The sequence below is a fragment of the Pelodiscus sinensis genome, chromosome 1, assembly GCF_049634645.1.
Source record: "Pelodiscus sinensis isolate JC-2024 chromosome 1, ASM4963464v1, whole genome shotgun sequence".
Classification (NCBI taxonomy): domain Eukaryota; kingdom Metazoa; phylum Chordata; order Testudines; family Trionychidae; genus Pelodiscus; species Pelodiscus sinensis.
In genome coordinates this window covers 303625980-303652755 of record NC_134711.1, presented here as the reverse complement: position 1 = coordinate 303652755, position 26776 = coordinate 303625980, and the positions used below count along the sequence as shown (strand labels likewise).

Genomic DNA, 26776 nt, shown 5'->3' with positions numbered 1-26776 from the left:
GAATAGCTTAAGACGTGGAATAGCTATTTCGGGATACCGGAGATAGATGTAGTCTTCCAGAACAGCAAATGCAAAACCCAGACATATTTCCAACAATATAATGGTCAACACACACTGCAACATAACTTTCAATATCTATGGATCCCATGCACTCCTATCACCACTATGTGGGTGAAACCAGACAATTACTACAATCTCAAATCAACTCACACAGGAAAAGGATAAATGACAAAAATGTCCTATCACCTGTGGTCGCATGAACACTTTTGATAATGCAATCACATAATATCTGACCTATCAATCCTCCTGAGCAAAGGGAATCCACACAACACACACAAAATGCAAGCCTCGGAGCTTAAATTCATAACTCCACTAGACACTGAAAACCATGAACTTAACAGAGATACTGGATTTATGGTTTATTTACAATAATCTGTAGTCCACCCTTCTTTTTGTCCTATGATTGCAGAGATGTTAATGAGCCACTTTCCCTTGAATTTCCCTTTGAATATATGTGAATTACTTATGTTAAATAATCCATTCTACCTTGCATTTAGATGTGATGCTCGGAGTACCTGAAGAAGAGGTCTTTTTTGTGTCTCAAAAGCTTGTCTCTTGCACCAACAGAAGCTGGTCCAATTGAAGATATTGCCTCATCTACCTTATCTCTCTAATAAACTCCAGTCAACACAGGCTTAGATTTTCACAAGGCTCATACTTCAGTTTTTGGGTCTCCTCTTAAACATACCTTAAAGTGGCCAGATTTTCAAATTTTTCTGATAATTGAGCCCTTTTAAGGGGACTCAAGATGGATACCCAATAGCACTAGATACCTTTGAAAAGCGTGACCAAGCGTATTTTGTGTGGTGGTGGCAGTGTTCCGAAGGACAGCTCACCACTCCAGGAATTTATTATTTCTAGCTGGGAACAGAAATCCTGAACCCAATCCCAAGTAAGTAGACGGTGCTTCCCTATTGATGCTACTAGTATGTGGTGTTCTAGTAGCACTTAGCAGAGCCAACTTTGATTGGTGTTTCCAAACGTGACAGGCACAATAAAGAGACATAACAGGCGACTGTAAGCCCCTCAGGGCAGCGACTATCTAATCAGACATTTTGTTACCCCCTTGTATAACTGGAGAATTAATGGAAAGAGAAATTAGATTGCCTGTCTAAAGTTACACAGGAAGTCTGGGACCAGAGACCGAACCCTTACCTACTGAGTCTCAGTCTGGTGTCTTAGCCCCAACCTCCCTCTTTAATTTCCTATGATAAAAAGCTCTATAATCATTTACAATAAGTATGCCGACATAACCACAAAATATCTATTTGCCCTATTACTTAACCATAAACCCACAAAATATCTAATTCCCCATCACTTAACCATAAAACTATACATAATACATGAGACACAAACCCAACAGATAATACAAAGTATTCTGTACTGAATTTAGTAAACCACAGAGATGATTATAAACAGATGGTTAACATATAGTACCCCTTGCTATTCAGTAAGCTTGTACAGTCAGGCTGTGTTCTAAATCAAGGTTGAGAGCTGAAATGCTAGTGATAAGCGGACACTAACACCGCAGAGAGAAGAAATGATTTTGTGTGTGTGTGTGTGTGTGTGTGTGTTTTATTAATATCATTAAAATCAGATAAGAGGAATAAATGCAATTCTTTCTTCTTCTAGCACTTTCTTAAATTCAGCGAAATATACCAATTTCAGCTGACTGGTGGCTATTTATCACCAAAAATGAAATACATTTGAAGAAAAATAAGGTCTCGGTCTTTCATTCTCTAATTAAGAGAAAGTTTGTAAAGACCAGAATCTTTAAGCCATTGCACCTATGAGTGAACGAAATGCAGTGATTAACTGTCTGCACAGCAATATACATGCTCTCCAGTTTGCTAGAATTAACAGTTTCTTCAAGTGATCTTCTCATTACTTTAATTTGTTGTTACTGTTCTTGACATACAGAATAATTATACCCCACTGACTAACATTATGTACAAATAAAACGGTGTGCGTGTAACAGACCTATTCTAAGAATATACGCTCATGACTTTTTGTCTCATTTTCAGGTTCCTAATTATTCCCTCCATCTCCATCTGCCTTTGTGATTTTTAAGATATAATTTTCCTAGGTTGGTACTGTCCAGCCACAAGTGTTATCAAGTTTTCGCAGCTCAAGGCAATCTTATTGTGTGCAACTGTGCAGAGGGACATTTTCTCTTGCGGTGCTAATGCTTTCTTTCAACCAATGCTGCCAGTAGAAGAGGGTGTGAAATAGCACTATCATCTATTGTGAGGCTCTTAAAATGACTAACATTATTTTGAAGAAGAGAATTACTCATGCCATTCAGAACACAGTAGAGTTAGATAATGGCACCTAAAAGCTCAGTCTTTCTTTAACTTTTGATGAATTGGTTACTTCTCATGACAGGGTGGCTGGCCTCAGTAATGAAATAGGTCAGCTCCCCTGTGCCACAGCAGATGCTCCCATTTAGCTAATGAAGAAGGCAGGGCAGCACCTGAAAGATAAAGAATCAGAGCAGAGCAAGTGAGAGGAAGTCTCAGGAAGTCCCAGCAGGTTGGTTCGGTTAGAAATGGAGGTAGCCTCTGTCAAAGACCATAGGGCTGGAGTGTGGAGTGGTCCTGGAGGGAAGCAGAAGATGGCTCCTGGGTGAAGGCTGAAGTCAGGAGAGCAGCAAAAGTGGCTTCCTGGCTGGCATCCCCAAATCAAAGAACCAGGGCCAGAGACCTGGAGAGGGCTGATGGCAGGAGTTGCAGCAAAGGGCGTTGCCTCTTGGCTCTAAGTTGGAGAGCTACAGCCAAGGTAGAAGAAATAAAGGAAGGAGAGCAATGGAGGAGCTTGAGTTTTGATGTCTCCAGGGTCAATGAGCTGGACCCATAAGACACATGAGGCAGCCAGGGTACTGCGGGATATGCCCTTGGCAAGGATGCTCCCACAAGAAAGGCTGTGGAGATTCCCGATTGGAAGAGCGGACAGCTGTCCTGGTATGAGAACTAGAGAATCCACCACGGCCAAAGGCATATGTGGCATGTGAAGCAACAAGGCATGGAGGAGGTGTCTTGAGTTTCAATGAACACTTGTGCTCTGGTGAAAAACTGGAGAGAATTAGTGGGTTACCTGGGAGGTAAAACTGAAACAAATGTACCTGTCATGCAATGGCCTGCCACAGGAGAGTACCCTAGGACACAACCCATTCTCAGGCCTAGTTTTACATTTTTCCAGAATCCCCAATTATGAGCTTATGATTGTTAGCATCAAAACATTTGGGTGATTATCTAAATTTCAGCAGATGATCAAATATTATTGATTACTGCATGGAGTCAATAATGTGCCAGGCACTTCAGATAAGACTCCCAGCCTCTCCAAGTTCACTATCAAAAGCAAGCCCTCCACAGAACAGGTCTCGCCAACTGAAAAGGGCACCAGACTCTAGCAGAACAACAAATGTAAAACCCACAACCTATCTCCACTGCTCCAATGACCAACACCTTTCAAGATCCATTGGTTTTAAATATGTCTACCATAACATGTGGTGTACCTCCCTCAGTGCATTGAATTTCCCAACAACTATGTGAGTGAAACCAGACAATCACAATGTTCTCAAATAAGTTCACAAGAAAAATAATGAAAGACCCTCTGGGTAAACAAAGCAATCACTTTCTATCTGATTTCTCAGTCCTCATCTGCCAAGGAAACCTGCACAACTCCTTCAAGAGAAGCTTGAGAGCTTACATACATAACTTTGGCTGACACTAAAAAAAAATGGAATCAACAGACACACTGAATTCATTGCTTATTACAAAAATCTAACAACCAAAGCTGCCTCCCCTCCCTTTCTTTTACTTACTTATGCTAAACAATCTGTTCCACCTTGTAATTCTCTGACACACTGAATAACCTTCCCATACCTTAAGGAGAGCTTTGTGTGACTTGAAAGCTTTTGTTTCACCAAGAGTAGCTGGTCTAATAAAAGCTGTTAGCTCACCCATTTTGTCTCTCTAGACCCTTTATAGGCATCCTGAAGGTTAGATTCCTGCTCTAAAGAATGTAGTCTCGATAGCCAACGTACAAATGAAAGAAAGGAATGGGATGCAATTGTTAGTGCCAGAGAATTTGTTTGGATTCTTGTAAAGTTTTATGCTTTGTATATGGTGGTCAGACAACTGGTTAGGTAACACTCCTCTGCATGGATTTATAGACCTTGAGGTTCAGTGAAGATGGCACTTGAAGGAGAACAGAGGATTCCAAGGGTACATCCAGACTATATTCTTTTTTTGAAAGGAGATTTGCAAATTTGGTGCTAATTTGCATATCTTCTTCTGACCGCTTTTTTGAAAGTGTTTTTTTTTTAAAAAAGAAAGCAACTTAGACACGGTTCTTTCGGAAAAAAAAAACCCTTTTTCAAAAGAACCCTACACACCTCATTTTTTGAGGAAGAAGGGTTCTTTTGAAAAAGGGTTTTCCTCCCCAAAAGAACCACGTCTAAACTGCTTTCTTTTTTGAAAAAGCAACCAGAAGATATGCAAGTTAGCACTGAATTTGCATATCTCCTTTCGAAAACAGAATATAGTCTAGATGTACCCCAAGGCTGTGTCTACATTGGCACCCCTTTCCGGAAAAGGGATGCTAATGAGACCAGTCGGAATTGCAAATGCCGCGGGGGATTTAAATATCCCCGCGGCATTTGCATGAACATGGCTGCTGCTTTTTTCCGGCTCGGGGTTTTGCCCGAGAAAAGCGCCAGTCTAGACGGGATCTTGCAGAAAATAAGCCCTTTTCCGGAAGATCCCTTATTCCTACTTGAAAGTAGGAATAAGGGTTCTTGCGGAAAAGGGCTTATTTTCCGCAAGATCCCGTCTAGACTGGCGCTTTTCTCCGGCAAAACCCCGAGCCGGAAAAAAGCAGCAGCCATGTTCATGCAAATGCCGCGGGGATATTTAAATCCCCCGCGGCATTTGCAATTCCGAAGTGTCTCATTAGCATCCCTTTTATGGAAAAGGGTGCCAATGTAGACACAGCCCAAGTGTATAAGGACATGTGCAATAAGACACAGAAGCAAGAGGAGAAAGATGACCAGATGGATATGTTTAATCATAGTCCGGGGAGGAGTCGGGGGGAAAGAGGGGAGCAAGAAGGAAGCAAAGGGAATGTAAGACATCCATCCTCCCCTATACATTATAGTATCAACCCCCATGGATTCAAATCCTGAGCCTATTTCTCTGGGACCTCTCTGTCAACATAGATGAAATCATGGTCCCTTGTTTATTCTTTTGTGCTGTTCCCTTAACTCTGGTAGCCTCTGCTATGGTGTTCACTCCAGTCAGTGCTTCCCATTTATCTCAGCCCCCAAGAGCTGTATGCCCTTAATGGAATACCAGAGATCAGGAAACCTCATGTTTCTCAAACTGTAAGCTCTTTAGGGCAGGGCTATTTTCCGTGTGTTTCTGTACAACATCTATCACCATGAATCCCCACTGGAGTTGCTGGGCAGTAGAGCAATATCTGCATAAAGAAATAATTATGCTACTCTGTTGTGGGTGTTATCCATGAGTGACAGGGAATCCAATCCAGTGAGAAGCAAGGGGATATATGATGTCTTTTGGCTTGAGAGAAAGGAAAAAGCAGTGAGGAGATGGGGAGGCAAAAATGACACTGGGATTGGAATGAGAGAAAAAGCATGATCAAAATCTGAGTAAAGATCTGGCAACGGGCATAAATTCTGGTCTAACCTTTTCTGCCTAACAAGATGCACAAATTTAAAACACTGATTTTGTTCTTTTCTGAATAAAGAGATCAAATCTAACTTAGACCACTTCAGATAGGGTGAACAGATAACAAGTGTGAAAAATCGGGACATTTTATTTTTCCGGTGTGGGACGAATAGTTGCATATAAAAGACAAAGCCCCTAATATTGAGACAATTCCAACAATATTGGGGCATCTGGTCACCCTCGCTGCATAAGACTCACATTCATGTACAACTGAAAACAGCACACAGGTTTAAGATAAAGGAAACACGAAACAAAGAGGTTCGTGGATGGGAGTACATAATAACTGACTAAACTAAGAAGAGGTGAAAAAGACTTTTATACAGAGGGCATTAAGTATGGCCAGCTCAGAAATGTGATAATTTTAAGACAATCTCTAGACAGCTGTTAGAAATGAAAGTTAGGTGCTTTTGAAAATGCCACCCATAGTGTAAATAACAATGTTTCATTTCAGGTGGTAGAATCTACAAATCGCAACCTAACTATTTAGAGGCTAGATTCTGAATAGAGAAAAAGCAGTTGAAAATCTGAAAGCAAGGGACACTGGTGGTTTCAGGGATTAGTAATAGAATAGAGGCCTTCCTCCAGGATGCTGGCTCTATCTCAGCAGGACCAAAAGCTCTTACTATCTGACAACTGTTTGTTGGCTTATGTGAAGTGAGTTGTCAGGAACTGTCCAACTTCTTCCTTCGGTGCTCAATGACCATAGAGATTGAACTATTCTATCAGCTGGGAAACTCTGCAGAATACAGACTTAATTCTCTTGGGCTACCGCAACCTGGTGCTATGCACAAACACTAAATTCAACACCGTGTTATTTCTCATAGCCAAAAGCACTTCTATTTGTTTGAACTTTGCAGCAACGGTGAGGAAATGGAAAAAATCCTTGTTTTAGATCCTGATCTTGGAAGCTGAGAACACTTCCCATGAGCCCCACTGCCTTGCCAAAGAATTGAGGTCTATCTGGGAAGAGCAGCATGAAGGGCCAAAATCTCACGGTGTAACATATTTGGCGTAGTTTTAGTTGGCAGACAGAGATGTCAGAAATGGAATTACACACTGTACTGCAGCTTAATTTATAACAAGAGTGAACCGTGCCACTCTAACACTGCAACATTTACGTGTGTGAGCTAACTACATGGGTTCCGCTAATAGAAGGGCATCAGATCTCAAAGCTCAGATACCAAGAAATAGACACTCCAGAAATAGCTTATATAGATGAATGGATGAAAGTGGCAGCAATACAGTAAAGTTAGTGTTACCATACTTTTACTATTGGACTTTCCTGCATATATATATGAGCGAGAGAGAGAGAGAGTATTTCTCTCCATCTCTGTTAACATTTACAGGTTAAACCTCTCTAGTCCGGCAACATCAGTGGTCCAGCATGATTTTAATTAGCTGGATGTCCACTTAATCATGGGTATGGCCAAGTTTCCTGCAGCCTCATAAAGTTTTACAGACACCAGTCCTGGCTCCCAGTGTTCTGCGATGTTATTTAGCTCTAAATTACCCTTAAATGTCTTCTAAAAGCCCAGTAAGCAGTGGAAGTGTTGGTAATGTTGCTAGACAATATTGACCTCCTGTGGTTTGGCAAATTCTCTGGTTTGGCAATGGTCAGGTCCTGAGGGTGCCAGACTAGAGAGGTTCAACCTGTATTTGTATTTTTATGAATATACATACCCTTTCTAATAGGCTATTGTGGAGAGATAAAAAAAAATCACTTTGTGGAATGAGACTGGTCACATTTACATTAATTTCAATGGAGTAAAGGACAGAGGAATGCTTAAAGGGCTCGGACTGGCCCTCTTGTGCATGTATGCTGGCTAAGCAAGAATTGACAACGACTGCTCCCTTGCTGCAAAAGCTGGCCTGACTCACACTGCCCTGCAAAAACACCTGAGCCACCTTTTGTCTCTTCTATCTTCAGTCTGTCTGCAGACCCTTTCCTTCTTGTTACTGTCACTATTCTGCTTTCTTATGAAGACTGCACAGAGGAGCTATTAAGCCTGTCAAGCCTTTCCTCCTTTGCCATTTATCATCTGCTCTTCATCCCCATTGTGAAGCAGTACAGCTACTTTCTTCTTTGTCAGACTCTTGCATCATATGTGTTTTTTATATACAAGTGCAACAGAATGGGTGCTGAGAAGGAGGAAGGGGCGCATCAGACTGTGGGAAGGAAGAGGAACAGAGTATGGAGGGGGAATCGAGCCAAAGAACAGGAGAGGGGTCTCTATCCACACTCCCGCAGCTTATGTGCCACATAAAACAAGCTATGTGCCCCCTCGTCTCAGACATGCTGCTGCCTCCTCCCTCTCTCATGTAACATCATAAGGTCCTGGCATCTCCAACTGATCAGCTTTCTCTTGACCTAGACTGAGAGTTAGGAAGCATGTTTGTGCCTGCCTGCTTCCCAGTTTCATAACAGCCCCAGTGGTTCCATGGATTATTGTTATTATTAGAGGTTATATGTCTGTTACTCTATTACTTAGAGGCCCTATTTGACTCAGGTTCTTGCTGTTATTTAAGCTGAATGGATCGAGTGCTTGGAGTCTCACTATCTGAAAGTTCTTACAACAGTAAGCCTCTTGTGCAGGAGCAGCTGCTAGCCCCGTGTATTTTTAGTAAAAGTCAGGGACAGGTCTCCGACTTCTGTGAATCTGTGTTTTTTGCCACGACCTGACCGTGACTTTTACTAAAAATAACCATGACAAAATCTTAGCCATTTTTTGACTGTGCTTGAACACTCTTCTGGTGCAACTACTTATTTGCCTTTAATCTAGCTTTTTGCTGGGAAACGTACGGAAGCCCACAATGAAATATGTTTGAAAGAAAAATAAAGCAGAATGGAAGGAAGAAGAGGCTGGACAACATAAAGATAGTTCCACTTTCTAGAGGAACTCCATCCAGCAAATGGATGTTTGTACTACTACAGTTCAAGTGACAAGACAAAAACAAATCCCAATGATTGTGTAAACAACTAAATGGCCTGTGGGAAGATCACAGAATTCCCCATATGGGAACTGAAGCAAAGGAGACATAGTGGGAAGAATAGTAACAATCCTGAATATCATTAAAGTAGCCGTGTTAGTCTGTTTCAGCAAAGACAACAAGGAGTCCAGTGTCACTTTTAAAGACTATCAAATGTATTAGGATATTAGGGCATAAGCATTTGTAAGCTACAACTCACTTCATCAGATTGTGATGTTCTCACATTACAATAAGTAATTTCCCATCAGGTACTCTCACCTTCTCATCACTGCTGGAAATGAGCTACATCCACTCTAATTTAATTAACACTGATATCACACTCCCATCTCTGTATCCTTTTTCTTTCTGTCTTCTTTAGATGCTGATGAAGAAAGAAAAAAAGAAAGAAAAAAAAAGGATACAGAGATGGGAGTGTGGTATCAGTGCTAATTAAATCAGAGTGGATGTGGCTCATTTCCAGCAGTGATGAGAAGGTGAGAGTACCTGATGGGAAATAACCTACTGTCATGTGAGAACCCTCAGGCTATGTCTACACTGCCCTCTCTTGCAAAAGAAAATATGCAAATGAGGCAAAGCGATGAATATTGCCACACCTCATTTGCATACTTAATAAGCCACTATTTTTGCCATCTATACAGCTCCTTTTTGCGCAAAAGCCCCTCTTGCGCAAAAGCTGTTCTTCCTGAAAAAAAGCGGCAGAATGGCTCTTGCACAAGAGGGGGTTTTTGCACAAAAGCCCCTTGCGCAAAATGGTGGCTCATTAAATATGCAAATGAAGCACAGTAATATTCACCACTTTACCTCATTTGCATATTTTCTTGCGCAAGGGAGGGCAGTGTAGATGTAGCCTCAATTTGTCTATTTAAACCTTGGTTTAAAGTGTCAAATTTGCATATAAATTCTAGATCAGCATTTTCTCATTGCAGTCTGTTTTAGATCGTTTTTTTTGCCTGAGAATGGCAACTTACAAGTCAGAAACTGTGTGTCCAGGGAGGTTAAAGTGCTCCCCCATAGGTTTTTGAATGTTGCCATTCTTAATGTCTGATTTGTGTCCATTTATTCTTTGGCATCGAAACAGTCTGATCTGTCCGATATACATGGCAGAATGGCACTGCTGACACATGATGGCTTTGATGGGATGGCTGATATGGTAAGGCCCTGTGATGGTGTCACTAGAGTAGACATGTGGACAGAACTACCAACAAGGTTTGATGAAGGGATAGGTTTTTGTATTCTGTGTGGGGGGAGAAGTTGGTGGTGAATAGTATTTGTATCTAAAGCCAAATTTTGGAAAGGGCAATTTCACTAATGCTACACTATACAGCTTTTAGTGACAAGGCTGTGTTGGCACAGCCCTGTCACTAGAAGTCAATGCATGTGAATACAGTTTGTTGGTACTTTTGCTGACAAAATACTTCTAGCCCCCAAAAGTGGCTTTTGTTTTGTCGGCAGGAGAGCACTCCTAGAGACAAAGCAGTGTTCACACTTGTGCTTGCTGCACCAAAACTTTAGTTGATAAAAGTGTTGCTGATCAATTGCAAGCATAGACAACATCTAAGAGGCAACCTATTGTCATCAGCTTCTATACAGGTACTGTCACAGCTGATGGATGAGAAAATCAATAGTCTAAAGCTCCCTCTGAGAAATGTATAGAAAGGATGAACCTGACAAATGGTGGCATGTTTGCATGGAAAGGGATACTTCTTTGGACGGTACAAATCATTGTTTCCCACTCCTCCTGTAAATCTTTGAAAGCACATGGCTTTAATTTTAACTAAAATAAATAGTGTAGGGTACTTACCGTCCTGAAGAAGTTTGCTTAAGTGAACCAGCACTTTCGAACAACTGGGCTCTTGCAGCCACTCTGAAAATTAAGTTAAGAGGCATCTGGTATTAAACATGTTCCTTTCAATGAACTGCAGAGTTATGCTGGTGTTAATAAACTAAGGTTTTTTTCAGTTATATAGACTTGAAAATATAATTTTTTATTTTATTTTTTTATTTGATTCTTAAATTGTCGATGCTCTTTTTTTAACCTGAAAAATGTAGGAGCAGTGCAAGAAACGAAGAAGCAAGTAATGCTTAGCTTAGGTCTCAGTTCAGCAAGAAATTTACATATGTGCTAAATCTGAAGGAGCCCTGCTGAAAATGTAACACAAACATTTGCATATTTTGTAATTCGTATTAATGTCTTGCTCCTGAATAAACCTAAAATGAGGGATATATAGTGTCTGGAGAGGGAAAATGAATGTTATCATTTCTGGGTTCTAATCCCAATGATCTCACTCATCTCCAGTTCTGGGCTATAAATACTAGACAATATTTTTAACCCAAATCTTATATGAAATTATTTCCATCCCGAGAAATAACTAGCTACAAAGAAATTATCTAATAGTGTGTGCAATGGAACACATCAATTTCAGAGAAGAATTGCATTTGTCTTGTTCTGATTCTGATGGTCAGGAAAAAGAGGTGATGAATAATAACACTTTATTTTTGACATATTGCCTGGTCAGTACATGGCATTCATATCTCTTAAGATAAATAAACACAGAAGAAGCAGAGACACAATGTTAAAGCTGGCTGAATAGTATTAATCAAATAATTTATTTCACAGATTTTCTCTGTTCATTACTGGCTTAATCCAAAGCCCAGTGAAACTACTATGACTAGAGATGGGTGAAATTTTTCAGGTGAAACTTTTCCATCAATAAGTGAAGATTTCGACTGATCAAAAACATTTAAAGAATGAATACTTGTCAATTTCAGCAAACTGTTTTGGCCAAAACAAAAAAAGAAAGTGTTTGGAAATGTCAAAGCAGACCTTATGAACATTGTCACAATGAGACATTTTGATTTTTCAGGCTACTATCACAAAAGGATTTAGGCATAATTTACAAGCTAGTAGAGGAGGAGGTCATGGCAGTTGTGTTGCCCCATCTTATAATGTTTAGCCCAGTGGTCTCCAACCTTTTTACACCCAAGATCACTTTTTAAATGTCAGGGCAAGACAACATTATCCGACCCCTTCCTTAAGACCCCACCCCTTCCTTGAAGCACCACCCTCTCCGTTTCCCCTCCTCTCCATTACTTGCTGTCCCCAGCCCTTACTCGCTCTCACTGGCTTGAGGCAGGAGGTGTGGGCTCTGGGGTGGGAATGAGGGATTTGGGTGTGGGAAGGGGTAAGAGGTGCAAGCTCTGGGGGGGAATCTGGATACAGGAGGAGGTGGAAAAGGGGATGCTGGTTCATGGTGGGGACTCCAGGCTGGAGAGTGTTGGGGTCAGGTGGAGGTCTGAGCAAGGCGCAAGCTTGTGGATGTGAGGGTGCAGGAGTTTGCGTTGGAGTGTATGAAGGGCAGGGGATTGGGAGTATGATGGGCTCAGGGCACAGATTTTAAGTGTGTGGATGGTGTAGTAGTGTTGTGGCAGAAGACTGGGGATGTGAGGGTGCAGGAGTTGGGGATGCAAGGGGCTCAGGACAGATGGGCTCAGGGTTGGGGCCTGTGGGAGTGCAGGAGTGTTATGATGCTGCAGCCAGATGGGGGCTTGGCCCTAATTAGGGGCTAGTTGGCCAGGCTTCATTTTTAAATGAAATAATATGTCCAAAACAAAATGTTTCAGAATTGTCTTTATTTATGGGAGGGGCAGGGAACCTGTTTTGGGTCAGAGGTCACTGACCCACAGAAAAAAAATCAGTCAAAACCACACAAGTGAGATTTAAAAAAAAAAAAAAAAAAAAAAAACCACACAACCCTCCAGAAAACCCCAAAACTCAATGATTTTGTGGCCCCAACTGAGACATGTTATTCCTCTGGCATTCTAGCCCCATGGGCAGGGAGCGAAGGAGGGAGCAAGGAATAGGGTAGGTAGGACTGAGGTTCAAGGCATCCAGCCAGATTAACTTTTCTGGGGTTCTACGGTTAGTAGAATTTGTGGGACCCACTACAATCTCAGATGGGGTCAAAAACGAGGGATTCAGTGTGTGGGACAGGGCTGCCAGTGAGTGGGATAGAGATGGGAGGGGCAGAATCTGGGTGGAAAATAGAGTACAGGAGCAAGCTGGGGGTAGGATGTCCAGCCAGGAGGGAGGGGGCAGGAGCAGGGTGCTGGTGGGTGTCTGGCCAGGAGGCAGGAACAGGGTGCTGGATGGGGGTCTGGTTACGGGATAGGAGCAGGGTGCTGGTGGGTGTCTGGCCAGAAGGCGGGACAGGGTGCTGGTGGGTGTCTGGCCAGGGAACAGGGTGCTGGATGATGTCTGGCCAGGGGGCAGGAACAGGGTGCTGGTGGAGGTCTGGGCAGGGGGAGGGGGCAGGGTGCTGTTGGGGGGCGGGTCTGGGCAGGGGGCAGGGGCAGAAACAGCTCGGCCATACCTAGGGATCCCATGGCATGCGTGGCTCCTCCCCTCCTCCAAACAGCCGGTGTGCTTTCTGAAAAGTCGGGGACTTCCTTCCCCCTGCTGCCTACCTTCCTGCGTGGGTGGTGAGGGAGGGGAAGTCCTGGGCTGCGCAATGAAGCCAGCATCTCAGGAAGCACGTGGGCTACTCCTTTCCTCTCCCAAATAGATGGCGTGCTTCCTGAGAAGTTGGATCTGGCGCATAGCTGGGGACTTCCTTCCGAATGCTGCCTGCCTTCCTGAGCCAGCTATTTGGGGGAGGGAGCAGCCTGTGTGCTTCCTGAGACATTGCATCTGGAGCGCAACTGCGTGACTTCTCTCCCCACGCCACAGGAAGCTGATGCTACCTCCATTTTTCCAGGAGGTAGCACCAGCACGGGCTACTTCTTGGGGGTGGGGGTGAATGTGGGGTGGCAGTGGGAGCTGGAATGCCTCGTGATTGACTGATCGTGCACTCAAAATCGATCAGTCGATAGTGATTGATGGGTTGGTGACCACTGCATTAGCCTATAAGTTAGGGGCCTTCCTTTTGGTGTTGGAAACTCGGGCTTAAATCCCTGCTTTGGAGGAGGGGTTTGAACCCAGGTCAGCCCCTCCAAAGTGATTATCCTTGCCACCAAGAATAGGGTATTTTACAGTGGGCATCTCTCAGTCTCTCCAACTGAAAGCATATTATTTTGTGCAAAATACTTGAAGAGCCATTGGAAGAAAGAGAATGGTGTTATAGCCAGTGGCTTGGGCATTCCCTTAAGAGGGATGATACCCAGGTTCCAGTCCCTACTGATGACTTCTTAATTATTTAGACAAAATGGAACAGCTTCAAATGGAGAGACTGAGACACCACCGTGCTAGAGTACTCTATAGTCTGGTGGTTAGCATACTTCCTTGGAAGGGGAAAATTTGCATATAAATCACTAGTCCAACATTCAATACTGGGTCTTTCAAATCCCATTAGCGAGTAATAATTATAAGGAAGGTATCAGTTACTTGTCCTGTTCCTGTGAATCTAGCTCTTCAATTCTTTTGCTTTTATTAACAACACATGAAATGAAATGTCTTTGTTTAATTCAAACCAATTAGCCAAAAATTAAACAAAAAAAAATTGATGTCAATTCAACTTACATCTCATTTTTTATTTATTTTTCAGAACTTCCAGTAAATTGTTCTGAGAGTTCTGCTATTAAGTTCAAGACACTTTAGGGAAGCCCCCATCTGCCTAGTTTTCAGAGCTTATGAAGATTAATGAATAATTCACAAATATGACAATTTCATCTGATTTATCTCATCAAATATTCATGAATACTTTTTCCATCATTCAGCCCACTGTATAGGATAGTTTATGTGGGCACATAACGCAACAAATCAACTCTCTGCTAAGTCTGGATGACTTACACAGATCCTGGTCTCTGATAGCCATTACTCGAAGCCGTATCCAATCTTAATCTCCTGCGCATTTTGGGAGGCAGTTCTGGATTTGGTAGAGCCTTTGGTGTGTCTTTGGCATCAACTGAGGCTAAGCTCTGTACAGATCCACTGCGGCTTTTGTTACCTATAAGGAACAATCAGAGTGCGTGGACTATAATAAGATTTCAGTGTGCCTTAATAACATTTCTGTCATACATAACAAAGCAGGATTTTAAAAAAGAAATAAAATAGCTATAGCCAATAAAAAAGACTGCCTATCAAAGATAGCTAGGAAATTATTGCTACCAAAAATTGAGAGAATTATACTAGAACTCTGAAGACAGCAGACTGTTATGTTGCACTGATGATTAGAACATGTTCTCTGAACACTGATGATACTAAAACTTCATTAATAAAATACTACACAAGCCAGTCTCCTGTGCTATGCAAACTAATAGCCTCCCCCCTAAAAATCAGAACAAACAAACAAAATCAGGTTTATGCAGTTTATGCAGATGAAAATTAAAACTTGTTTAAATGACTATTCTGTTACCATATCTTCTTAAAATAAAACAAACTGTGCACAACTTGGATTTTATCTGTCAGAAACAGAAGGCCCTAATGTAATATTATAAAAATATTTAGTAATAACATCCAGGAAGCCTTCACAAAAGATCTGTCCATGTACTGCTCTATTCTTATATATGACTTCCACACGTTTCTAATAGGATTGATGATAATAATAGAATGGTTGGCATTTTCAGAGCACTGTATAAAATCTAATGTATTTCATACATTTCTTGCAAGACAGGTAGACTGTACTTTAATAGGACCCCAATTTTTAGATGGAAAACAATTACCCACGTTGATCTATTTATTTGTACTGAAGCAGCACTTAGGCATGCTAGACCACAATCCCATTGTGCTAGGCACTATACAAATTTACATAGCAGATCAGTGGCAGAACTAGAGGTAGAACTTGGGTCCATGGTTCTCAATCTCATGCTCAGTCCATTAGAATGTACATCTCAGTGACTGTGTAACCTTAGTAATTCACAATCTTATATATAAAATGGACTTCTTTTGGTACTAATTTTTAAGGGCAATGCTGAGTCAATTATCAAGGTATTACGAAAATCATCTCAATAGCTTCCTGGATTCAGTTTCTGGATTCTAAAACAAGAGAAGTGGCAAGAAATCTCGTCTTTCATCCCATGTGTGCACACAGACATGTTCAGCCACACCTACCTACTGGCTAAACTATATGCTATACTTGGGTTCACTCAAAAGAAAAGCCATCTTCTAAATAAGACACGCTGACTAGCGCACATTACAATAGCATTTATTTAGCCTTCTGCACCATTTGCTAATTTACCTTGCCGTTCAAGGTATTGTTCGTCTTTACAAAAATCCTACATGATCCATTTATTGTAGAAATAGTCTCAATCTTTTATGAGATGCAGCTAAAAAAAAAAAAGCCAGCACATAGCCTGATGAAAGTGAGGGTGCCGGGAACTGGCTGTCTAAGTCTTATGTTCAGTCATGGTGCAAGACTAGCCTCAGAGAGAATGCTGAACCTTGGCTAGCTACTCCAACCTTTCATGTAATTAAGCAGTGCTGGAAGGTAAGACAATTGTTTCAAATTATGAGGAAGCTTGATGCCTTAAAAGCAATGCAAAGGGCACAAAGGAAAGGCACCTTCAAAATATTGCTCAAAAATGTCTGAACGAATGAACACGTTGGAAAGATTGGAAGTAAATTAACAAAATCAAGGAATTTCAATAGCCTTTTGAATGGACTTACATTTTTCGGGTGCATCATGTTAAACTAGTAGTGCCCTGATAGAACAAATTAATACAACACATAGGACCTACCTTCTGCTGAAGTGATTGATCTGAGGGATGGAGCTGCAGATCTTGTCAGCCCAGACAGACCATAAACACTTTTTTTGGTCAGATCTACTGGTGGAGATGTATTCTCTGGGCTAGTGACAGAAGCCACACTTTGACAGTCTGACTCCACATCTGTTTTTGTAGCATCCTCCTTAGAGGAGGATTCTGGACTTGTGGTCCAGAGGCCAGAGCTCTTCTGTCCATTGGAAGACGGTGGAGAGGCAATCCATGGAATTCCTCCTGATTTCTCCCTGGGTTGGGATGAAGCAGACTTTGTGGTGCTGTTTTGTTCTGACGAATGAGAAGAGAGTGATTCTATGCTGCCCATAGGAGTGCTGTCTGGGCTACTACTGTATGAATCACCTGAAGAGGAGGGGAAAAAGAAGAAAAAATGATCTTTTGTGTGTAAATTACACTTTCTGAAAGTGTCCATTTTCCTAATACACGTGTGGTCTCTGGGGCCTTCAAAAATCATCACAATCATAAGTATGTGGCTTTTGCAGATAACAATTTTCAAGGGAGACTGGGTATTTGGTTAATTTGCATATCAACTGTTTTATGCCCCTCTTATGTGAAGGATGCAGTCACAAATTCCTCTGATGACTGCTCCAACTATAGGCTACCATGACAATGCATGTGCCTCATAGTGATGCCAAAGTCCCTGGTTTTATTGTTTCACAGCTATTCTGTCCTTTATTTTGTTTTAATTTGAATTTTCAGTCTCTTTGCTGATTGCATCCCTGGAAACCTTCTACTTCTGGCTCCCTGTTCTCCAATCCCACTGGTGAAGATTGAGGGGATATAGCTTTTGGATCGTAGGGTTAACAGGAGGTGCACCTTTGCCTCTGTAGATTCAGTTCTCAGAATGCTTTACTACTTAACCTGAAAATGATCCTGGAATTAGGCCTCATTAAAACAAGTTAAATAATCTTTATTGGGCACAATGGGTTGATTTTATATATGGTCGAATACTGATGCTAATTATGGCATTTTTTTAAGGATCAGAAGGGACCTCTCGCAGTAACAAAATTTGTGCTATTTCTTTACACAAGGGGTGAGATGGCAGAAGTCCATGGGCAGCCTGATCATGGAGAACAATTCCCTATAGCTTTGCTGTGTGGAACAGAGACCACCTAATTCTTTTTTAAACAAAGGACACTGAAATTACTTTAGCCAGTATGCTGGAGTAACAACTAAGAAGTTCCATATGTTAGAGGTGGTTCCTAACTAGCACTTAACTTGCCATCTGTGCATGCAGACACTCAATTGGAGTCCACGTTAGGAACACATAAGCATTTGCATGTTTGGAAAGTTGAGGCTTAGGTACCCAAGACCTCCTATTCTTTGGAGACATGTACAACAACTAGACACAATAGATACATTTATTTACAGATTTAAGTATGAATTTACTTTTTTTTTTTTTGCAGTATCGTAAAGGCTCCTACATTAGCAGATTAAATTTAACCTTGGCTACAATTTGAACTGAAACCCAATCACTCTTAATGGTAATATTAGAAAACAAAAACGTGAGCGATAATGACTCAAGTGGGACCTTTTATTCTAGTATTTATATGAAAATGATGAATAACTTTAGGTGGCAATTTACTGCTAATAAAACCCTCTACTTTTAATTATAAATCCATATATAGGACTAGAATAAAGTTCTGTCTCCATGCCATCCAGTGCTTGGCCTTTTTGTTAAGACTGCCAACATGGGTATCAATCAACGACAGCTGTGTAGTGGTTTTGGAGGTATAGATAGTTGTCTACTGGAACCCTGACAGAGACCACACAATTTATTTCACACACATGGAAGCGCTGCCTAATGGTAACAACTTTTGGCCAAGACAAACCACAACTGGATTGACCTTATTATGGATGAGGTGAAATGCTCTATTATACCATTTCTAATCTTAAAGATCTTATTAAAAGCAAACAAGGTGAAACTTGTACTCTTTGTAGTATTTTACAGTCTGGAGAAGGTCATTTCAAATCACTTAGTGGTTACTTTGGAATAACAAATAAACCACAATGTATTTTCAAACACTTTATGCTGCACAAGAGCTGCTTGACAAAGGGAGGGCAAGCACTAATTAAACACCACTGACATCTGATCTCTTTATTGTTTCCTCTAATAGAACCACTGCAAATAAGCACCCAATGTGCTTGGAGCACAACAAGTACCACTGCTTACCAATTAACAACCAGAGAACTAAAGAAAAAGACATGAACAGAGGTAAATAGCCATTAGTATGAATAAACTTACTATCAGGGTCTGCCAGACAGGGGGTGTATCTGCCTTTGGGTTTGCGTGAGCCTGTTGAGAGGCAAATTGCTCTTGTTCTCCTGGAAGCTGAACGGGATTGAGGCTGGGGAAGAGGAATGTTGGGGTCTGGAGCGGTGTGAAATATCTGTAAGTACAAAAAATTACCATAAATAACTTCCATTTTCTTCAAAGCTATGATTAACAATCACCCACTTACAGTTGCACCTGACAGGTTTGTTGTAAAAACATGTAATCATGTTAATAGGAATTTTTTGCAATGAAACTAAAATGAAAGTTGACAGAAGAAAGATTTTTGTTTTGATTTGATTTTGCCACCTAATAACTACAGCACTGGATTAGTGCATCACAACATGCAAGTGAAACTGACAGATACAAGACTATAAAAGAAATTAACTGAAATAGTTTACTTTCAATGTTCCTATTAAGAGAAATAAACAGAGCACAAATAGTAGAAAATACTACAGCTGATTAACATGACATCCATTCCAATAACCCAACAAACTATTAGTAACAAAGTAAGAGCTGGGATTTCAAAAATCTTGATTTTTCATCTGAAAACATCATTTGGTATAATGGATGGTGTGGGAAAAGAGTTGGGGGCAAGGCCATCATAGCCTATGTTCATTCTGCCTGCTTCTAACCAAAAGGAGGGACTACATTTCCCAATACGAGTCTGGACAGCCTCTGCACAGAGCGGGTTGGCTGCGGCTTGTGCGTACACCTTTCATTTCCCATATGCTAGGCCACATATGGCCCGTAGCTTTGATAAAGAAGGAAACATTCTGTCTGAAGCTGGTCTTCTATAACTGCAGCAGCCTCTTTTCTTATTTGTAGGAATTTGCTGAATGTAGTGAATAGGAGATCCGGTAGCATGTTTAATTCCAGTTGCATCACAAATTAGATTAAAGTAAAAGGTCCCGGATAAAGGTTTTTTTGTTGTTGTTTTTTTTTACCTTTTCATAATGTTCTATCAAAATTTCAACTACAATATTCTGAAACTTAATGTTCATCATTGCAGCCACCGTTTCCTCCTGAGCTCTCATCAGAGTTGGTCCAAAGATAACACCAAGATTGGAGACGGTCATGAGATTTTGCTGACTGTGCAATGATACCCTGCAAAGGAAAGTTTAAAAAAAGGCAAATTAACCATTCCCTAAATAGCGTGCTTATCTCCCATTCCAATAAGGCATACGACACCATAGGAGTGGACTTATTTTTTCTCCGTAGCTCAAGAGTCCCTTTCAAGCCTGTCAATGAAAAATTGGCCCCAAAAGTTAGAAAATGCTCTTTTTTTCTTACTGCAAAGCATAATCACCTCACGAATAGCACACAAATGATTCACACAGTAGAGACGATGGGGACAGGCAAATGCAGACCACATCAGCAGGTGGAAAAAGATGATTATGCAGGACAGAGATTAAAACTTGGTCTGCACATCCAAGAGAAAACTATCAAATATGAAATTGCAGAACTGCTAACTGTGGCATGTAATGTATCACTTATATCAGCCTTTGTAGTAGATTGCTCTTATAATGCCTGTTCTTTAAAAAAGGCTCCAGAGGCAATCCTTGCAACTACAGGCCAGTAAGCCTAACTTAATTACCAGGCAAATTGGTTGAAACTAAACTAAATAACAGAGTTATCACACAGATGAACATGATGTGTTGAGGAAGAATCAACACAGCCCTTTGTACATAAGAATGGCCATACTGGGTCAGACCAAAAGTTCACTTAGTCCGCAGTGGCCAATGCCAGATGCCCCAGAAGAAATTAACAGAACAGGTAATCATCAAGTGATCATCCCATCACCCATACCTAGCTTTGGTAAATCATGTCTCACCAATCTATTAGAACGATTTGAGGGTGTCACCAAGTACCTAGAGAAAAGTGATTTAATGGAGGCAGGGTATCTGGACTTGAAATTCCGAAAGCCTTTGACAAGGCTCCTCACCAAAGCTCTCAAGCAAACTAAGCAGTGCAGAGCTTGCCCTCCCTCTGTGCACAAACACACCAAAATGAGTGCTTGTATTGGAAAAGCATGTGGAAATCAGTGTGTGGAATCTGGCAATTTTAGACTGCTACAAGTCAGACACAAATCAGTTTGGAGTTGGGAAGTCGATCGTTGGGGCTGCAATTATGCAAGTGTGCAGGGCCATTAATCATGTCCTGCTATGAACATGCTATGTGACTAAGCAATGTGCAGAAAGTAAGTGGATGGCTCTGCAGTAAATAGTTCTGTAAGTGCATCAGGCCAACAGATGATATGCACAATATGGCATTGGGGTGTATTAGGAGGAGCACTTCCAGCAGATCTAGAGAAGTCATTATTCCCCTTTATTCGGCTTTGGTGAGGCCACATCTAGAGTATTGTGTCCAGTTCTGGGCCCCCCACTACAGAAAGGATCTGGACGTATTGGAGAGGGTCCAGCGGAGGGCAACCAAAATGATTATTTTTTTAAGAAGCACAAGTTACTATTCTGCACAAAAAGTTTTAAAATCTTTTAAGCAAACTACATCATCTCAAAATACAGACTACAGAACACAAAAAAGTAATGTTTGCCTTATACTTGGGTTTCCATGGTGATAAATTGGTACATTTAAGCTAATAAACAGAATGCTGTTATTTAATATTATTCTGACAACAAATGACTAGGCAGAAATTTGGCTATCGCATCAAAGGGTCACTCTGTTGCAAAAGGAAAAAAATTGCTGTTCAGAATGCTTATAATATGGAACATTTTGATAACCAATTTTCTCTTCACTAGTCCTACTTTTGCTGGGGTACTGAATAGATACAGACCCATGTAATCATACATTTCAGGTGGCTGCCTGTCTCATTCATCTAGGCACAATTGCTTTCTCTGGAAATCTCACTCTTTAGTGTATCACAGGTGACAGTTAAATTCGGATATTGCCACTTTGGAGACTCCTGGCTACTTGTATCATGGGAGTGTAGCGTTACTATATCACATTATGAAATGATTTAACTCTCAAGGAGGCAAATATGTAATTTCCATGGGAAGTTTTTCAAAGAGGAAAATACACGTTTTTTTGTTTTTTGCAAATGTCATGTCTCTATGTTTAAGTGTCTGCTAATGCATTATGTATTTGCACAGCATCGTAACTTTGCCTGCTCTTTTTCAGAGGGTATCTTAAAAAAAGTCTGTCCCAAAAGGTATGAAATCTGGGATTATACAAATATCTGAAGACAGATACAGGGAAGAGGGCTACAAAAAGAAAGCACAGAATTGGACTGGTTACAAACCAGGGAATCTCAATGCCGTGCGGCTCCATAACCACCCTGTCTCTTCCTCCAAGCATCCCCCTTGTCCCTGCGCCTCCCCATCACTCCGTGTGTTCGATCTCTGCAAATGAACTATTTGGGGTTCTGGGAAGGAGGGGGAAGAGTTGCTGAGCATGGGGCCTGATTTTTCCCCACGGGAATCCATGGGAATGCTGGATCACAGATGTTGTCAGACTATTGAAGGTCTGGACTACAGAGGTCCAACCTGTACCAGAATGAAAACAAATTAAAATAGCATGACTTATATTACATAGCCAGCAAATCACAGTGTGGGTTTTTTTAAACAAAAGCAAGAGAAGAATAGACAGCACAAGAATGGATTTAATGGTCAAATCAAGACAAAGGAAATGCATTTTGAGGAGGGATTTGAAAGCGGAAGTGAAGACATTAAGGTAGTTATTTTCAAAGGCACAAGCTGACTTTTAATAAGAGCTGAGAACTTCTAACTGCCAGGGCCATGGGTACCTAGAGGGAACTACCAGCAGTTCTCTTGGGGGGGGGGGGGGGGAGGGCAAAAACTTTGCACTTTCTCCCACTCCCAGGCCAATCAGGCTTTGTGGGTGGGGAAGCACGGAAGTGTCCTGGCCCAGCCCATTCCACCTGAGGCCCTGTCCCTTGTGGTATGGCCCAGGACCACTTCAAACATTTCTGAAGTGGCCCCTGGTCAAAAATTATTGCCCACCTCTGGCATAGATCCAGCGGGGAGGCTCGCATGCCACTTATGGGATGCATGCCATAGGTTGCTGACCCCTGGTCTACCGCATCTTAGTTTAAAAATAGCTTTAAAACTATATCGTTCCCCATCCCGGCTTCCATTGGACATAGGGGCACTAGTTTATTAATACTGCATAGGGTCCCATAAATCCTAAGGACATTCCTGCATTTGCGCTTTTGAAAATCTCTACCCCAACCTGAAACAGCAAAACCCACAAGCATGTGTTTCAACTTGAAACAGATGAACAGTTCCATTCAAGTCAATGGGTCTTTGAATCTTACTGCACAGAAAGGGGGATGTAACTTCTGATCCAGACAACCTCTTGTAAAATGACACTAGGTAGGAGGATGAGGATGACCATGCAATTTGTGAAACCAATAAAAAGGAGCATAAATTACAGCAGACAAGATATGAGAGGTGACATTAAAAGGTTCCAAATAGATTTTTGATGAGCAAATAGCTAATAGTGTAAAATTAAAAAGGCAAGATTATTTAAGTAAATAGAAGCAGGAAGCTTGCAAAAGAACTATTAGGACTGCTGGGTTCTCAGGAGTTAAAGGGAACAGTTAAGGATGACAAAATTATGTCATAACAAAATTATGACTGTGCATCAATCTTTACTGCAGAGGATGCTGGGGACAGAGACCTGTTCTTTTCTAGTAGTAAATATGTGGTGTTACTAGAGTTTGAACAGTCAGAAGAACAGTTGGAACAAACAGACCACATAAAAAAGCAGTGAGGTCAGTAAGTCCAGATGCTATATGCCCAAGAGTTCTGAAGGAAACTAGGAAGCTTCTGAATTACTAACAAAAAAAGGTAATTTCTCATTAAAAATAGCTATTTTTTCCAGGACACTGGAGGGTAGCAAATGTTGTACCTTTATTTAAAAGCTCCTACAGTTGATCAGGAAAATTAAAGACAAAATAAGCCTTCCAGCTGAATCTAGCATACGGACTGAAATGATAACTTACAACAGGCTAAAGAACACCTGAAGATCATGATATGATACAGCAGAGGTCAGCAGCCTTTCTAAGAGGAACCATTTTTTGTTTTTGTCTTTGACCAAAATAATTTGAGAGTCACAGCACAAATTCTGACAAACAAACAGAATAGGTGATGGAATAAACTGGTCTCTGGGAGGGAGTCTTGGTGCAGGAGGGCACTCTGGACTGGTGCAGAATATTGGCGAGCATGAGAGATGTAGGCTCTAGGGTGAAGTTTGGTGCAAGAGTCCAGACTGAGGCAGGGATTTAGGGTGTGGGAGGGGATGCAAAGGTGCAGTCTCTGGCCAGGCAGGGTGTACCACAGGTAGGCTCCTGGCCAGCGACACAGCATGGCTCAGGCAGACTGCATGCCTGCTATGGTTCAAAACCATGTCCCCTCGCTGCTTTTGGAAGCATCTGGCTGCTGGCATGTGTCCACTGGAAGGAGGGGAGCAGGGGATCTCCGTGTACTGCCTGCACAGGCAAATGCTGCTCCCACAGTTCCCGCTGAAGGAGAACTGGCCAAAAACATCCTGTGAGGATGGTGCTCTGGGCAAGTTCAGTGCACGAAGCTAGCTCACCGCTGCCAGGAGTGCACAGAGACCCACCAGCATCCAGGAGCAACACAGGGCCACATCAGGCAGACAGCGTGTATGAGCCCAGTTTGCTGCTGGACTTTGAGTGGCCTGAAGATCTCGATTCACTGGCAAAGGCTCCAGTTGGCCATGAATGATGGGTTGGCGACCATCGCTTTAGTGTGCAAAACAGTAAATACAGTAAATTCAGGTTCATTTTCAAAAAACAGCTGCCTGCTAGGGGCAGCTAAAGAGCCACATGCAGCAGCTCCGGAGCTGTGGCTGCTGAGCCCTGTGACTGTGTTTAATTAGCATGGTTTCTGCATGTATAAGGACTTCAAAAGAGGCTTTTGCCAAGATCCTGCCCACAAGGCTACTAAAGAAGCAAAGTAGCCCTGGGGTGAAACACAAAGAATTGCACTGCATCAAAAATTGGTTAGAACACAGAAAGCAAAAAGAAGGAACAAACAGTCAATTTTCATCCTAGTAAAGGGTTAACAATGAGTGCCTCAGGGTCCTGTGTGTGGTCTTGTGATGCGTAGCATATTTGTTAATGATCTGGAAAGGGTGAATGAGCTGAGGGGTAAACAAAAATGTGCATAGAGCAGTTATTCATATTAGTCAGGACCAGAGAGGATCCTTAGGAACTTCAAGGGGGCATAAACAAGGCTGCGGAACAGGCAACACAACAGCAAATAAATAATGCACTTTGGGGGAAAAAATTAAATTACTCATTTATCTTCCCATGTTCTAACTTAAGTATCAACTCAGGAAAGGGAGGCTGGGTATCACTATGGATGGTTCAATAGAAATCTCTGCTCAGTATGCAGCTGAGGTGAAAAAACAAAGATGATATTTGGATGCATAAAAATGGGATGGAAAATAATCAAATGTTTTATATAAAGCAATGGTATTGCCTCAGCTGGAATACTATGTGCAGTACTCATCACCTTGTGCTGGTGTTAAGAGAAAAGCAACATGGAAAAACTATCATCTAGAAAGAGATTTAAAAGATTGGGATTATGAAATTAATATGCAGCAGGTTTAAAACAAACCAAAGGAAGTTATTCTTCACTTAGCACACAGTCAACCTGTGGAACTCCTTGCCAGAGGATGTTATGAAGACTAAGACTTTAACAGGGTTCAAAAAGCAGCTAGATAGATTCATGGAGGTTAGGTCCATCAATGGCTATTAGCCAGGATGGGTAGGAATGGTGTCCCTTGTCTCTGTCTGGAAATGGATGACAGGAGAGGGATCACGTGATGATTACCGATTAAGTTCTCTCCCTCTGGGGCATATGGTATTGGCAGTTGTCGGCAGACAGGATACTGGGCTAGATGGACCTTTGGTCTGACCCAGTATGGCCGTTCTTATATTCTTATATGAAATTGCTGATGACAAGCATCTAGCAAGGCCCAGGAAGAGACTTAGAATTTATATGATTATCAAGAATACCCAGACTTATCCTAATTAATGATACATATTTTGGAAAGGATATAAAAATTCATTCTTCAGAGTAAAGCCAGTGTCTATCCATTAGAGTCCAGAGTGAGAATTCATTTAGGTATGAGAGAAGGAAGGATATGCACATATATTTTGTATCTGCTACGGCAGGGTTCTTAAACCTTTTCTCTGAAGAATCTGATACTGCTCATTGGGACAAGATTAAGGACTAAATTGCTCTCAGGTCACAAGTTATGGATCAGTTTGATTTATTATATGAACATTCTGGGAACTGTACTTATTAACTCAACTTGCATTGAGTGAAATCATAAGGATGGCTTTTATCATCAATTCATTTTTTGGTGTTCATTCATGTACTGAGAGTTGGATTGAGAACAGCTTTACAAATCAGTCACATTTAATAAATATAATCACTTCCTGGGAACTTCAGGGCTCTGAGTTATGATTCTTTTACTGCTTAGTTGTAATTTAGTTACAAATTTTTGTCCTGCATTTTGCAAGTGTGATGTAATTTACAAGAATTTACATTCTCAGGTAAATCCAAACCAAACTAACCCTTGAACAGCCAAAACTGAGCAACAAAAAGGGGAAAAATAAGCCCACATACATGTCCACCCCCCCAAAAACCAAATAGACAAAAGTAATGTTGGAATTACTTGACCAAATGCTTGATTAGGATGTCCAGCATCTCTCTGTTTTTCTCTGGTAATTTATGAACAAGTGCATGCACTGCCTCAACCCTGTAGTTTTGGTCATCAGATTCTGTTAAATAAAAATAAGGAGAATGTTACTAAATTAAGGTGCACCCACAGATGTGTGTACGGTTGGTATCACTAATACTACATCAGGGCACACTACACACCGCAAGGCAAACTATCTGTTGTTAAAATAGCCTTTCAAAAATCTGAGAGCAATATAGGTATGCTGATCATATGAGCATTCTGGGAATTGTAATACATTCAG

General features: G+C 41.4%; 1 protein-coding gene across 1 annotated transcript in view; it reads right to left on the bottom strand.

The window, feature by feature from the left end:
- ARHGAP42 (Rho GTPase activating protein 42) overlaps nt 1-26776 on the bottom strand; it is a gene marked incomplete at its 5' end in the record, with an annotated part of 102595 nt that overhangs the window by 10435 nt on the left and 65384 nt on the right. The window contains 6 exons of the mRNA XM_075920006.1: nt 10597-10659; nt 14581-14737; nt 16467-16847; nt 18751-18895; nt 19725-19884; nt 26470-26575. Of these exons, the coding sequence (XP_075776121.1) occupies nt 10597-10659; nt 14581-14737; nt 16467-16847; nt 18751-18895; nt 19725-19884; nt 26470-26575 (1012 nt within the window). The remainder of the gene's footprint in view (nt 1-10596; nt 10660-14580; nt 14738-16466; nt 16848-18750; nt 18896-19724; nt 19885-26469; nt 26576-26776) is intronic.